The sequence below is a fragment of the Sylvia atricapilla genome, chromosome 6 (genome assembly GCF_009819655.1).
Source record: "Sylvia atricapilla isolate bSylAtr1 chromosome 6, bSylAtr1.pri, whole genome shotgun sequence".
Classification (NCBI taxonomy): Eukaryota; Metazoa; Chordata; class Aves; order Passeriformes; family Sylviidae; genus Sylvia; species Sylvia atricapilla.
The window spans coordinates 35,333,630-35,345,651 of NC_089145.1; the positions used below are offsets into that span (position 1 = coordinate 35,333,630).

The 12,022-nt window shown below is 45.2% G+C and overlaps 1 protein-coding gene across 1 annotated transcript in view; it reads right to left on the reverse strand.

Annotated features, from left to right (window-relative positions):
* MDGA2 (MAM domain containing glycosylphosphatidylinositol anchor 2) overlaps nt 1-12,022 on the reverse strand; it is a 207,185-nt gene that overhangs the window by 124,408 nt on the left and 70,755 nt on the right. The window contains exon 3 of the mRNA XM_066321469.1: nt 6,770-6,944. Coding sequence (XP_066177566.1) covers nt 6,770-6,944 — 175 coding nt within the window. The remainder of the gene's footprint in view (nt 1-6,769; nt 6,945-12,022) is intronic.

The window sequence follows — 12,022 nt, forward strand, 5'->3', positions numbered from 1 at the left end:
GCCACCTCCAGGAATTCCTTGGACACCTCCAGGGATAGGCACTCCAAACATCCCTGGACACTTCCAAGGCCTCAGCACCCTTTCCATGGGGAAATTCCTGCTGCTGTCCACCCTGAGCCTCCCCTGGCCCAGCCTGAGCCCGTTCCCTCTCCTCCTGTTCCCTGGGAGCAGAGCCCGAACCCCCCGGCTGTCCCCTCCTGTCAGGGACTTGTGCAGAGCCACAGGGTCCCGCCTGAGCCTCATTTTCTCCAGGCTGAGCCCCTCTCCCAGCTCCCTCAGGAATTCTCCAGCCCCTTCCCAGCTCCCTCAGCTGCTCTTCATCAGATTTATTCTCAACCATTCACAGAATTCTGGAATGGTTTGGGTTGGAAGGAGCCTTAAATCCCATCCAGTGCCACCCCTGCCATGGGCAGGGACACCTACTGCTATCCCAGGTTGCTCCAAACTCCATCCAGCCTGACCTGGAACAATTCCATGGATGAAGCAGCCACAGCTTCTCTATCAGGGCAGCTTTGAAATTCTTTGTGTGGGACATAAACCTCAAAAATTCAATTAATTTCTCTATTCCTTGTATGCTGTGGAAAGGAAAACAAGCTCTCCCTCCTTCCACCCCTTCACGTGTCTGGTGTGGACACACAACAGCTGGAAAAATGGGAATGAAGTTATTCCCAGCTCGGTGTGAGCTATTTTCCCCTCTCCAAGCCTTTCAAAAAGATTTATTCTGCATCTGCAGTGCTGCCTGTGCAGAACATCCTCGGTGCTGAAAACAAGCAGCTTTTCCAGCTGCTGGAAGGAAGCAAGTGTTCCCTCCTTGTTCCCACTACCGGAGGGTGTGACCCTGGGAGCCCCCTGAGGAACTGCCATCGATTTCCGATGGAATTTCAGGAGGATCAGAGAGCCCTGCCAGGAGGAGGCTGTTAACACACTCCCGACACAAAAGGACAAAGCAAACGACCTCAGTATCAACAATCCCCTGCACAGCTCCAGCCTGTGATGCTTTGCCGAGTGCTCAGGCTATAACAGAATTCCAAAAATAAAAATATAATGATCTGTGGGTGATGGGATTTTAGGGAGAAAACATTTTCTCCCCTCTTCTAACGAGGTTCTGAATACATCTGGTTGGAACTCTGAGCGTGTCCTGGTGGCACCAGGGGGTGGCACAGGGGGTTTGTAGCCCTGGTTTAGTGCCTGAGATGTTTTGGTTTTCTGAAATTCCTTTCAGAATTTTCTGTAAACAAGAAAATTAATTTTCTGTTTTTGTAACTGTAACTTTGTTATTCATTCCTTTTCCTAGGAGGGATTTCTTCTGGATGTCCCTCTGGTCTGACCAATGTGAGTAAAGAGGTTTTGCCTTTGTGTCACCAATCAAATTGGTCTGTGTAAAATGGTATAAAAGGGAGACACATCCCAAAAATAGAGGAGTCATTGTCAGCCTTCTGAATCTCGGAGTCTGAGTCATTGTGGTGTAAAATGGCACCGGGGTGCAGCCCTACAGGAGGGTTTTCCTTCTCCAAGGACACCAAACAGAGCTGATTCCCCTAATTTCCAAGACTGGATTAGGAATCCCCCCGGAGCAGCCGGGTTTTCAGCACTAACAGAACAAACAACAACATCCACAACAATGCTGTATTTCCATAGGGATGGGAGCAGCCCTGAGGAGAGGAATTGGGAGTGCTGGTGGATCATGAGCTGGAATTGTGCCCTGGGCTGATCTCTCAGTGTGGGATTCTGCCCCTGTGCTAAGATGAGACCCCACCTGCGGAGCTGCTGCAGTTCTGGATCCAACAGCAGGAGCTGCTGGAGAGATCCAAAGGATTCCATGGAGCTGTTCCAAGGGCTGGAGCCCCTCTGCTCTGGAGCTAGGCTGGGAGAGGTGGGAATTTCAGTGTCTTTATCCGAGTGTCCCTTTGTTGTCTGTGCTTCATTCCATGATTGAAGCAGCTCTATGATTTTTTTTTTCTGGAGGTTTTCCTACTTTTTTGGCTGCTGGTGAACCACACCTGACTGAAAGGTGGAGAGGGATTTGGGACAGGGAAGGTGTGGATGTGTTGGAAGAGGACACACAGCTGCTCCAGGGCTGAAACCTCTGCAGCCAGGCTGGGAGAGCTGGGAATATTCACCTGGAGAGGAGAAGGCTCCAGGGAGAGCTCAGAGCCCCTGCCAGGGCCTTAAAGGGGCTCCAGGAGAGCTGGAGAGGGACTGGGGACAAGGGAATGGAGGGACAGGACACAGGGAATGGCTTGAAATTGGAAAAAGGGAGATTTGGGTGAGATCTTGGGAAAGAATTCCTGGCTGGGCTGGAATTCCCAGAGCAGCTGTGGCTGCCCCTGGATCCCTGGCAGTGCCCAAGGCCAGGTTGGACATTGTGGTTGGAGCAGCCTGGGACAGTGGGAGGTGTCCCTGCCATGGAAAGGGGTGGTACTGGGTGGGATTTAAGTCTCATTTCAACCCAAACCGTTCCATGTTTCTTCAGGTAAATGAACAGATGGAAAAGGATCAGCGGATTTTTCCAATGAGGGCATTTTCCCAATCACCAGGACAGAATCAGAAGCTCACACAGAACGAGGCACACCCAGGAATTCCCAGCACCAAATTGCCTCAGGCATGGCCTGAAACACTGTAAAAGTCCTGGAATAACGGGGATTTCTGGGATCACTGTGCAGGAAAGATTTAATTTACTTCCACACTCACAATCAATGACCGGAGGACAGGATCCCAACCTGGTCTCATGTTTTTAAGCAACATTAAATAATTAAAGGGCAATGAAAAAGAAATAATTAAAGGGCAACAAATTAATTGCCCTTTAATTATTTCTTAATTAATTCACTTAATTAAGGAATAATTAAAAGGGCAAACTAAAGTCCAACAGGAAACACTTCCACACCAGAAAAATAACTCAGGGTCTGAGTTTGCTGGACAAAATTTAACGAGCACAAAAAATGGAATTTCTCTGAAAAGAACGGTGAATAATTAAAATTGTATTTATATTTTATAAATTATTGTTGGCTGTAAGCACCTCATGGGGGAAATCAGTACAGAAGAGCTCTTTTGGCTCCAAGGAATATAAATATCACGACTAAGAATAGCTGGAAATGGAAGGAAACCCAAGTCAGTCTGGGGAAGAACCAGGCTGGGGTTTTTTTATGGAAAATTAGGGAGCTGAACAGAAAAACTTGGGAAGAGAGAGGATTCCTCAAAGCTCAGATGATTTTTAGGGGAAAAAAAAAGTCATTAAATTGATTTTTAGTAGACCAGCAAAGGAAAAAAATCAACCCTGAAAAGGAGGCAGAGCCATGAGATAAAAGAGGTCAAACTAAACCAGTGGTGTGGTCAATCCAAAAATGAAATTCCATTAAAAAATGCAATCATGGTTGATTAAAAAATTCCAGATCATTATCATTAAATCAAGTGCACTTGAATCAAGACATAGAGTCACTGAAATGCATTTTTAATCCCACTCCCCTCACGCTCTTCCCGAGTTTACTTTGGATCCCCACCCCACTGGAAAATCCTGATGGACCAAGAGCACCCACCAAAAAAATGTGTTATAAACAAGATTTAAACCCACTCTGACACTGCAGGGACTGAGACTTTTTTAACAGTAATTTTGGGTTATTAATTCCCTCTGTACTTAAATCATTTTTCCATTAAAAAAAAACCTAGGAAAAATGGATTTCCCAAGGCAGAAAAAACAGGCATTGATGGCAAAGGCCACCTGATGTGGAATAATTGTTACAAATTGGGAGTATTAACATCTTAAGTCAGTAATTATTGGTTTCATAATCCCAAACCTAATTAATGCTCGTTCTTCCACTTCTTAAAGGACAGAAACTTAATTTTGTGGAATTAATGAACAACAAACAGGGTTAGGAAAGTCTGGTTTTAGAGTACATCCATCTCCGCTCAGCAAAATTTTTTTCCAGAGGCTCCTCAAAAGGTTTAAATAAATCCCTATTAAAAGTGAAATTTGGAATTAATTGAGTGTAAATAATGAGGAGGGGCTCCTGGTAAGACCCCACTGCTCCCTCCCTGCCTTATTTTGGATTTCAAATGGTTTAAAAATGAGAATAAAATATTTGAATAGAGAAAAAAAAAAAGAAATAGTTGATTATTACTTCCTCATTTATAATAAACAAGGGAGTGCAGAGTGGGTGGTAGAGATGATCTGAGGGCTGGGGCACTTCTCCTGCGAGGAAAGCTTGGGAGAATTGGGATTGTTCACAAGGAGAAGGCTCCAGGGAGAGCTCAGAGCCCCTGCCAGGGCCTAAAGGGGCTCCAGGAGAGCTGGAAGTGGGACTGGGAATAAGGGATGGAGGGAACAGTACACAGGGAATGTCTTGAAATTGGAAAAAGGGAGATTTGGGTGAGATATTGGGAATTAGGAAATCCTGGCTGGGCTGGAATTCCCAGATTTGCTGTGGCTGCTTCTGCATCCCTTGCAGTGCCCAAGGCCAGGTTGGCTCACACTGGGACAGTGGGAGATGTCCCTGCAGGGGACATGTATGGGATTTAAGGTCCCTTCAAATCCCGAAACATTCCATGATCCCACAATAACAAGTGCCAGGTTTTCTCCCTCCTTTCCTATTTCTCTTCCCAGGCTCCCATTTCTTTTCCAGCCTTGAACTCTTTCCAAATAAAAATCTCAGGGCACGAACCTCTCCAGTGCTGCCCCACAATCTCTGCTCTAAAAATTCCCATTTCCCCCTCTGCAGTCCTGCTCCAGCTGAAGATAAAATACAGACTTTTTTTTTTTCCCTAAAATTATTTTAAGGAAGAGATATAAAAGGAAAACCAGGACTAGAGGTCATAAATACCAGTGAGGGGATGAGGAAAAAGGAAGGCTGGGGAAGGAGCTCCTGGGAGGGAAATGAAGATGACAAATCAAAGAGGAAAATCGAACATTTAGAGCCAAACCCAAACCCGGACAAGTCTTTCTGCTGACTGGATGGAATTCCCAGCCCATTCCACAGGAGTTATTTCCTAAACCTCTGCATTAAATTTCTTGGATAAAACTTTTTTCCACCCTGACTTCCACATTATTCTCAGGAATCTCTGAATCTTCACCTGTCCTTTTGCGCCATCTTTTTTTTCCAGGTTTGTATCCATAAAAATCTGGGAACTGAGAGGAATACAAAAACACATCTTCCATGAAGGTATCAGGAATATTCCTTCACTAAAAATTGGGAAATTTGAGAAATTCGTCCTTTGGGAAATTCGTCCTTTGGGAAAGAGCAGCGGAGCTTTCCTGTCAGAACTCTGCTCCTTAAAATGAGAATACTTCATTTATTCCATCTTTCCCTTCCCTAAAAAAAGGAGGAAATGTCCTCCAAGTAAAAAAAAGATTCTGGGAGTCGAAATATAAAAGCTTTTCCTTTAAAGCCAGAGATGAGATGGAATTTAAAGAGTGGAGAAAAAAGGAGCAGAGTTTGAGTCGGGAGTGAACTGAGCTCGGATTTCTGAGGCTGTTTCATCTCCTGGTGGCTCCAGAAGAATGGAGCTCTCTCTCCTGGGAATTCATTTCCAAGGGAACGGAGGAGATTTGGTGGAATTTGGGGTGAGAAATGGGAATTTTCAGCCAGAGATGGGAGAGACAAAACCCATTTGCTTTAACAGGAAATAAGGACAGAAAGTTTTTTCCTAAAGAAATCTTCCCTGGCAGGTTTGGAACAGATCATTCCTTCCCCTTGGAAGGGAAAAAGGCTTTCCAAAAGGAATTATCCAAGGAAATGAGGGGAAAAGCTACGAGGGCAGGGAGAGAAAAGGAGGAATGGATTTAAGGGAGATTTGTGTGGGATATTGGGAATTAGTAATTCCTGGCTGGGAGGGTGGGGAAGGGCTGGGCTGGAATTCCCAGAGCAGCTATGGCTGCCCCTGGATCCCTGGTAGTGCCCAAGGCCAGGTTGGACATTGGGGTTGGAGCAGCCTGGGACAGTGGGAGGTGTCCCTGCCTATGAAAAAGTCTGGAATGGGATGGGATTTAAGATCCCTTCCATCCCAAACCGTTCCAGGCTTCTGGGAGTGCACACAAAGGAAATTTTGCACTCCAGAGTCCAGAGAACGTTTCAGGATGATCCAAGGGGTGCAGCAACTTTGCTGAGAGAGCTGGGAATGTTCACCTGGAGAAGAGAAGGATCCAGGGAAACCTCAGATCCCCTTCCAGGGGCTAAAGCAATCCCAATCCTTTGTATTTCTCACTGCAATCCCAATCTTCCCTACTTTTCCTTGCAATCCACATCCTTTGGATTTTTCGCTGCAATCTCAATCCTTCATGTTTTGCACCATGATCCCAATCCTTCACATCCTTCATCACAATCCAAATCCTTCACATTTTCACCACAATCCCAACTCTTCACATTTTTCACTGAACTGCAAATCCTTCATATTTTTCACTCCAGTCAAAATCCTCCATATTTTTCACTGCAATCCAAATATTTCTCATTGCAATCCAAATCTCTCCTATTTTTCCCTGCAGTCCCAACCTTCACATTTTTCCAAACCTTCACATTTTCCCCTCAATCCCAATCCATATTTTCACTCACATCCCAATTTTTCACATTCTTCACCCCAACCTCAATCCTTCACATTTTCCACCCCAATCCTCTACATTTTCCCCTGCAACCCCAACGCTTCACGTCCTTTCAACCATTCCACCATTAAAATTCCACCATTAAAATGGGGATTCACAAGGAGTCAAACATTGCTTGGGAACAAGAGACATTTTAAGGTTCTCCTAAAGGAGCAAAGGGCAGAATTTCAAGGATTTACTCACAATACACGTCCACTCGGATGGATTTGATGGCTGGGGAGCCCAGACCATTCTCAGCCTTGCAATAGTAGCGGCCTCCCTGGTGTCTCTGGATGTTGGAAATCCTCAGGGTTTCGTTGAAGACACTGGAATCTTGGAATCTGTCAGAGGCACTTCCTGCTGTTTTGGTCCACCTGATCTGAGCAAGCACCAAGAAACAGGGTTAATTTAGGTCTGGAAAATTGGCTCAGTCTAAAACTTGGCACCAAAATCCAGGAGAGTTTTAAGTCTGGAAAATGGGCAGAGTCTAAAACTTGGCGTCAAGATCCAGGAAAATTTTAGGTCTGGAAAATGAGAACAGTCTGAAACTCGGCACCAAAATCCAGGATTACTTTAGGTCTGGAAAATGGGCACAGTCTAAAACTCAAAACAAACCCCCAGGATTATTTTAGATCTGGACAATGGGCTCAGTCTAAAACTTGGCACCAAAATCCTGGATAATTTTAGGTTTGAAAAACGGGTAGAGTCTAAAACTCGGCACCAAATCCCAGGATTGCTTTATGTCTGGAAAATGGGCACAGTCTAAAACTCAGCACCAAACCACGGGATTTGTGTGGGTGGCACAGGGATTTCACCTTGCATGACTCAGGGAAATTCCCTAGAAACTCAACAGCTCATGAGAACAAACACTTCATCCAAGAGTCCCTGAGGAGCTGCATTTCATGGGATCATGGAAGGGTTTGGGTTGAGAGGAGTTTAAAGATCCCATTTTGGCCCCTGCCATGGGCAGGGACACCTCCCACCACCCCAGGTCGTTCCAGGCCTTGAACATTCCCAGGGATTTCTGATCAGTGGGATTTGAGGCGATGTGAGGATCTGGAGGAGAAATGAATCCATACTCATGAATCGCCCATCCAAACCTTCTACAATTCCCTTGGATTAAAATCCAAGGAACGAGTCCCTCTCTGATGGCTGTAACCTTGGGAAGATGTGGAATATCAAGCAAAGGTCAGGAGAAAAACTACAGAACTCATTAAAATCACAATAATTTCCTTAGGAAAGCAAGGGATAAACTCAGCAAGGGTGCAATATCCACGGAAAAATCAGGGAATAACCATTAACAGCTTTGAAACATCCAGGAGGGAGCGGAAATCGATCATGGATCAATTCCCAACATAAAAAGCAAAGTTAAGGACGTGATAAAATGGATCAGGGATCAATTCCCGTTTGCTCAGCCCCAAATGTTTATGCAAAACATCTTCAGCCCATGATGTTGCATTAAATCAGAGTCAGCACTTCCAAGGGATTTTCCTGGGAATGCTGGAAGATTCAGTATGGACCCAGGGATGGGAAATCTCCTCCTCACCACCAGGATCAGCTCCATTAAATCATCCCCAGGTTTGGGATTTCCACCACCCAACTGCCACCAATGCACAACCCTCAGTGCCCAAAAGCGTAAATTCCAATTTTTCCTTAAAAATCATTTATTATTCCAAGTTTTCCCAGGAAGTTGCCTCTCTGGACAACCTCTGAGATCCCAGTTTATTCCAAGAGGTGATGCCTTCACCCACTTTGGGAATGGGATGTTTGAAGGATGAGACATCTTTGGAGCTGCTCCCTCCCATCCCAAGCAGGACTGGAAAACCAGGAGCCAGCAGCTCCCAGTTCCCAGAATGATTTGTTTCCCTCCAGAGCACAAAGGCATCAAAATGTGTTTGTGTCATTAAATTCAAGCACTGGAGTCTAAACAGAGAGGGGAAAATGCCTTAAACCAGGATTTTTTTCCACTTCAAATTCACTCCTCGGAGCAGAATCGTGGTTCAAAGTGACAAAGCCATGCTGAAAGCCAGGCAGTTCAAATTGAGACATTCTTTTACCTCTTAAAACAACAATTTCAGGTGTTGTTTCTGCTTTTCCTTTTCCTCATCTCCACTCATTTTACTCCCCAGGAAAACCCTTGGGAAAAATAGGGAAGCAGCTTCACAGAGCGTTCCCGAAACGCTGTCAGAGATGACAACAACTCAACTGAGTTTCACACGAGGAAATGTTTCTTCTCTAATCTTTCAGCAATAAAAATCTTGACTCCACTACTTGTCACAGTCATTAGGGAAGGGATTTTCGGGCTGACAGGAATACTTGGGGTTGGGAAGTGTCATAAATAAAGGAACGCAAATAAAAACTCCAAACAAGCAAAAAGACAAAACAAAACCAACCAAGCCCTGCTTCAAGAACCCCAGTTTGGTTTTTAGGACATTCCTGTCCCTCATAATTTCACAGAATCGTGAAGGCTGGAGAATTCTTCCAAGGCCGTGAAGTCCAACACGACACTGCCAAGGCCACCACTGCCCCGTGTCCCCAAATGCCACATTCACAGGGATTTAAATCCCTCCAGGCATCGGGACTCCACCCTCTACCTGTGCCAAGCATGGACAACAGACCTAGGGAAGAAACTTTCCCAAATATACAATCTAAACCTCACGGAATCCCTGAGGTTGGACAAGAGCTCCAAGGTCACTGAGTCCCAGCTGTGCCCGATGCCCACCCTGTCCCCAGCCCAGAGCTCTGAGTGCCACCTCCAGGGATTCCCTGGACACCTCCAGGGATGGGCACTCCAAACCACCCTGGACACTTCCAAGGCCTCAGCACCCTTTCCATGGGGAAATTCCTGCTGCTGTCCACCCTGAGCCTCCCCTGGCCCAGCCTGAGGCCATTCCCTCTCCTCCTGTTCCCTGGGAGGAGAGCCCGACCCCCCTGGCTGTCCCCTCCTGTCAGGGACTTGTGCAGAGCCACAAGGTCCCCCCTGAGCCTCCTTTTCTCCAGGCTGAGCCCCTTTCCCAGCTCCCTCAGGAGGTCTCCAGACACTTTCGCAGCTCCGTTCCCTTCCCTGGACACACTCCAGCTCCTCCTTGTTCTTCTTGTCATAAATGACTCCAAATGACCCCAAGATTCCAGGTGGGGCCTCACCATTCCCAAGCAGTCTCCAAAAATTTCACCAATCCTTAATTTTATGTAGCCCACAGCATATTTCCACCCTTCTCCAAGGGAGATCCCACAGGAAGCCAGGCTGATTTCCAGGAAACCTCTTCTAGATCAGACTAAATCCAGTTCAATGGAGCTCCCACAAGGCCAGGTTTAGGGGGCCTTGTTCCCACCAGGTCATGCTCTGGAACATCATCAAGGTTTTTTATTCCCTGCAGATCAATCCCTGTTTGATTAATTCTGTTCCCATTTTTAAAACTCCATAAAAAATAAACTGGAAAAACTATGCTGTCCTCCAGACAGTGCCAATAGCAGAGGAGGAAACTCCAAGAAAATTCCCTAAATATTTGGAGTTGATGAATCCTAGTTTATGTTCACGTAAGAGCTTGTCAGTATTTCCAGAATATCCCCAACTTCATTTCCAGGAAATTTTCTGAACTAAATCCCAAATCTCAGTGATCCAAAACCAAAATCTGCCAGTAATACAAACCCTAAATATCAATGAACCAAACCTTAAATCTCCCAGTGATTTAAATCTTGAAGATCCAAACTGTAAATATCCCAGTGATCCAGACCCTAAATTTTCCAGCCATTCAAACCCTAAATCTCAATGATCCAAACCTTAAATCTTCTAATTATCTAAACCCTAAATCTTAATGATCCAAACCTTAAATCTCCCAGAGATCCAGACCCTAAATCTCCCAGTGATCCAAAACCTAAATATCCCAGTGACCTAAACCCTAAATCTCAGTGATCCAAACCCTAAATGCCTCACATACTCAAACCTTAAATATCCCTGTGATCCAAACCCTAAATTTTCCATTAATTCAAATCCTAAATCTCCCCATGATTCAAACCCTAAATCTCAATGGTCCAAATCCTAAATCTCCCAGTGATCCAAACCCTAAATTTTCCAGTGATCCAAACCCTAAATCTCCCTGTGACCCAAACCCTAAATCTCCCTATGACCCAAACCCTAAATCTCCCAGTGATCCCAATTAGCTGTGCCATATTTTCCTCCCATGGGATCCCAATTCCTCCCAATGCTGTCACTAATCCCAGAATAGGAGTGAGAGTCTGAGCTGCCACCGGGTTCAGCTGTGGTGACAAAAAAAGGAGCTGACGTTTGATTTTGCTGGAAAAGTGAAAGAACCAGGAAGGGGGAGCAGGGAAAAAAATGGGAAAAGGGTGGGAATCTCAGTAAGAGGGATTTGGCAGCCCAGCTTGGAAGGAAAGGCATCGATATCCAAGGCCAGGCAGGGCCAGCAGCTGCTGAGATCCTGCAAAAAATCCCTGATCCCTTAAAAAATCAAATATTCCATATAAAACATTCCTTAGAGAACCACGAATCAGAGTAACTGGTTGAAAAAGGGTTATTTGTTTGGGATTTTCCCTAAAAAAAATCCGTTTTTCCTTTCAAATGACCTGATGGTCACAAAGTATTAAAAAATGTGATGGCACAAAATTCCAGGATCTAGACACATTCCAAAAAGATTATTCCTTGGTGGGAATTTAATCCATCCATCCATGCCTTCTTATCCCAGAGATTGGATGCAACTTTTCCATCAGGGTTTGCAATTCCATTCATTTAGGGTTTGCAAATCCAGAATATCAGCCTGAGCACATCCTGCCTGCACACTCCAGGTGTTGGAGACAGGACAAGGAATGTGCGGGATCAGTCAGGATGGAAATTCCAAACATTTTGACTCAATGTTTCCATGGTTTTTTGCTTTGTGAGCACCGATTTTCTCTTTCTTCCACAGGACAAATTGGCAAAGTCTCCTCCAGGCAGGAAAACACCTCAAACAATGTTAAAAAACACTGGAAAAGGCTCAAAATCTCTCCTTCCTCAAACCTGGCACAGCTTAAAAAGAGTCTGGAAATTCCTTTGTTCCGAGAAAAGGAATTGGAAAGGTGTTGGCATCCCACCGGCTGAGATTCCAGCTCATTTCCAATTCCAGGAGAAGAAAAAGGCAGCAAACTCCAGTGATCCCAAATAGCATCATTCATGTCTTGTGGAGCGCTCCTGGCACACCTTCCAACAACTCCCACGAGTGCCAAGGAACGGAATCTGGGAACGCTTCCCACATTTCAGGAGAGTTGCAAGGAGATGTAAAGGGAAAAAATAATTTTTTTAAAAAAGCCTAGATCAGCTTGCAGCTAGGAATAAAACCAGGACTAAGAGCCAGGATTAAGGGTTTGGAAAGGCAGGGTTGAGGGAATGGGAAGCAACAATGGGAATTTCCAAAGGGAAGGGAAGACAGCTGAAAATCAGGGAATGTTTAAAACTGGACAAAA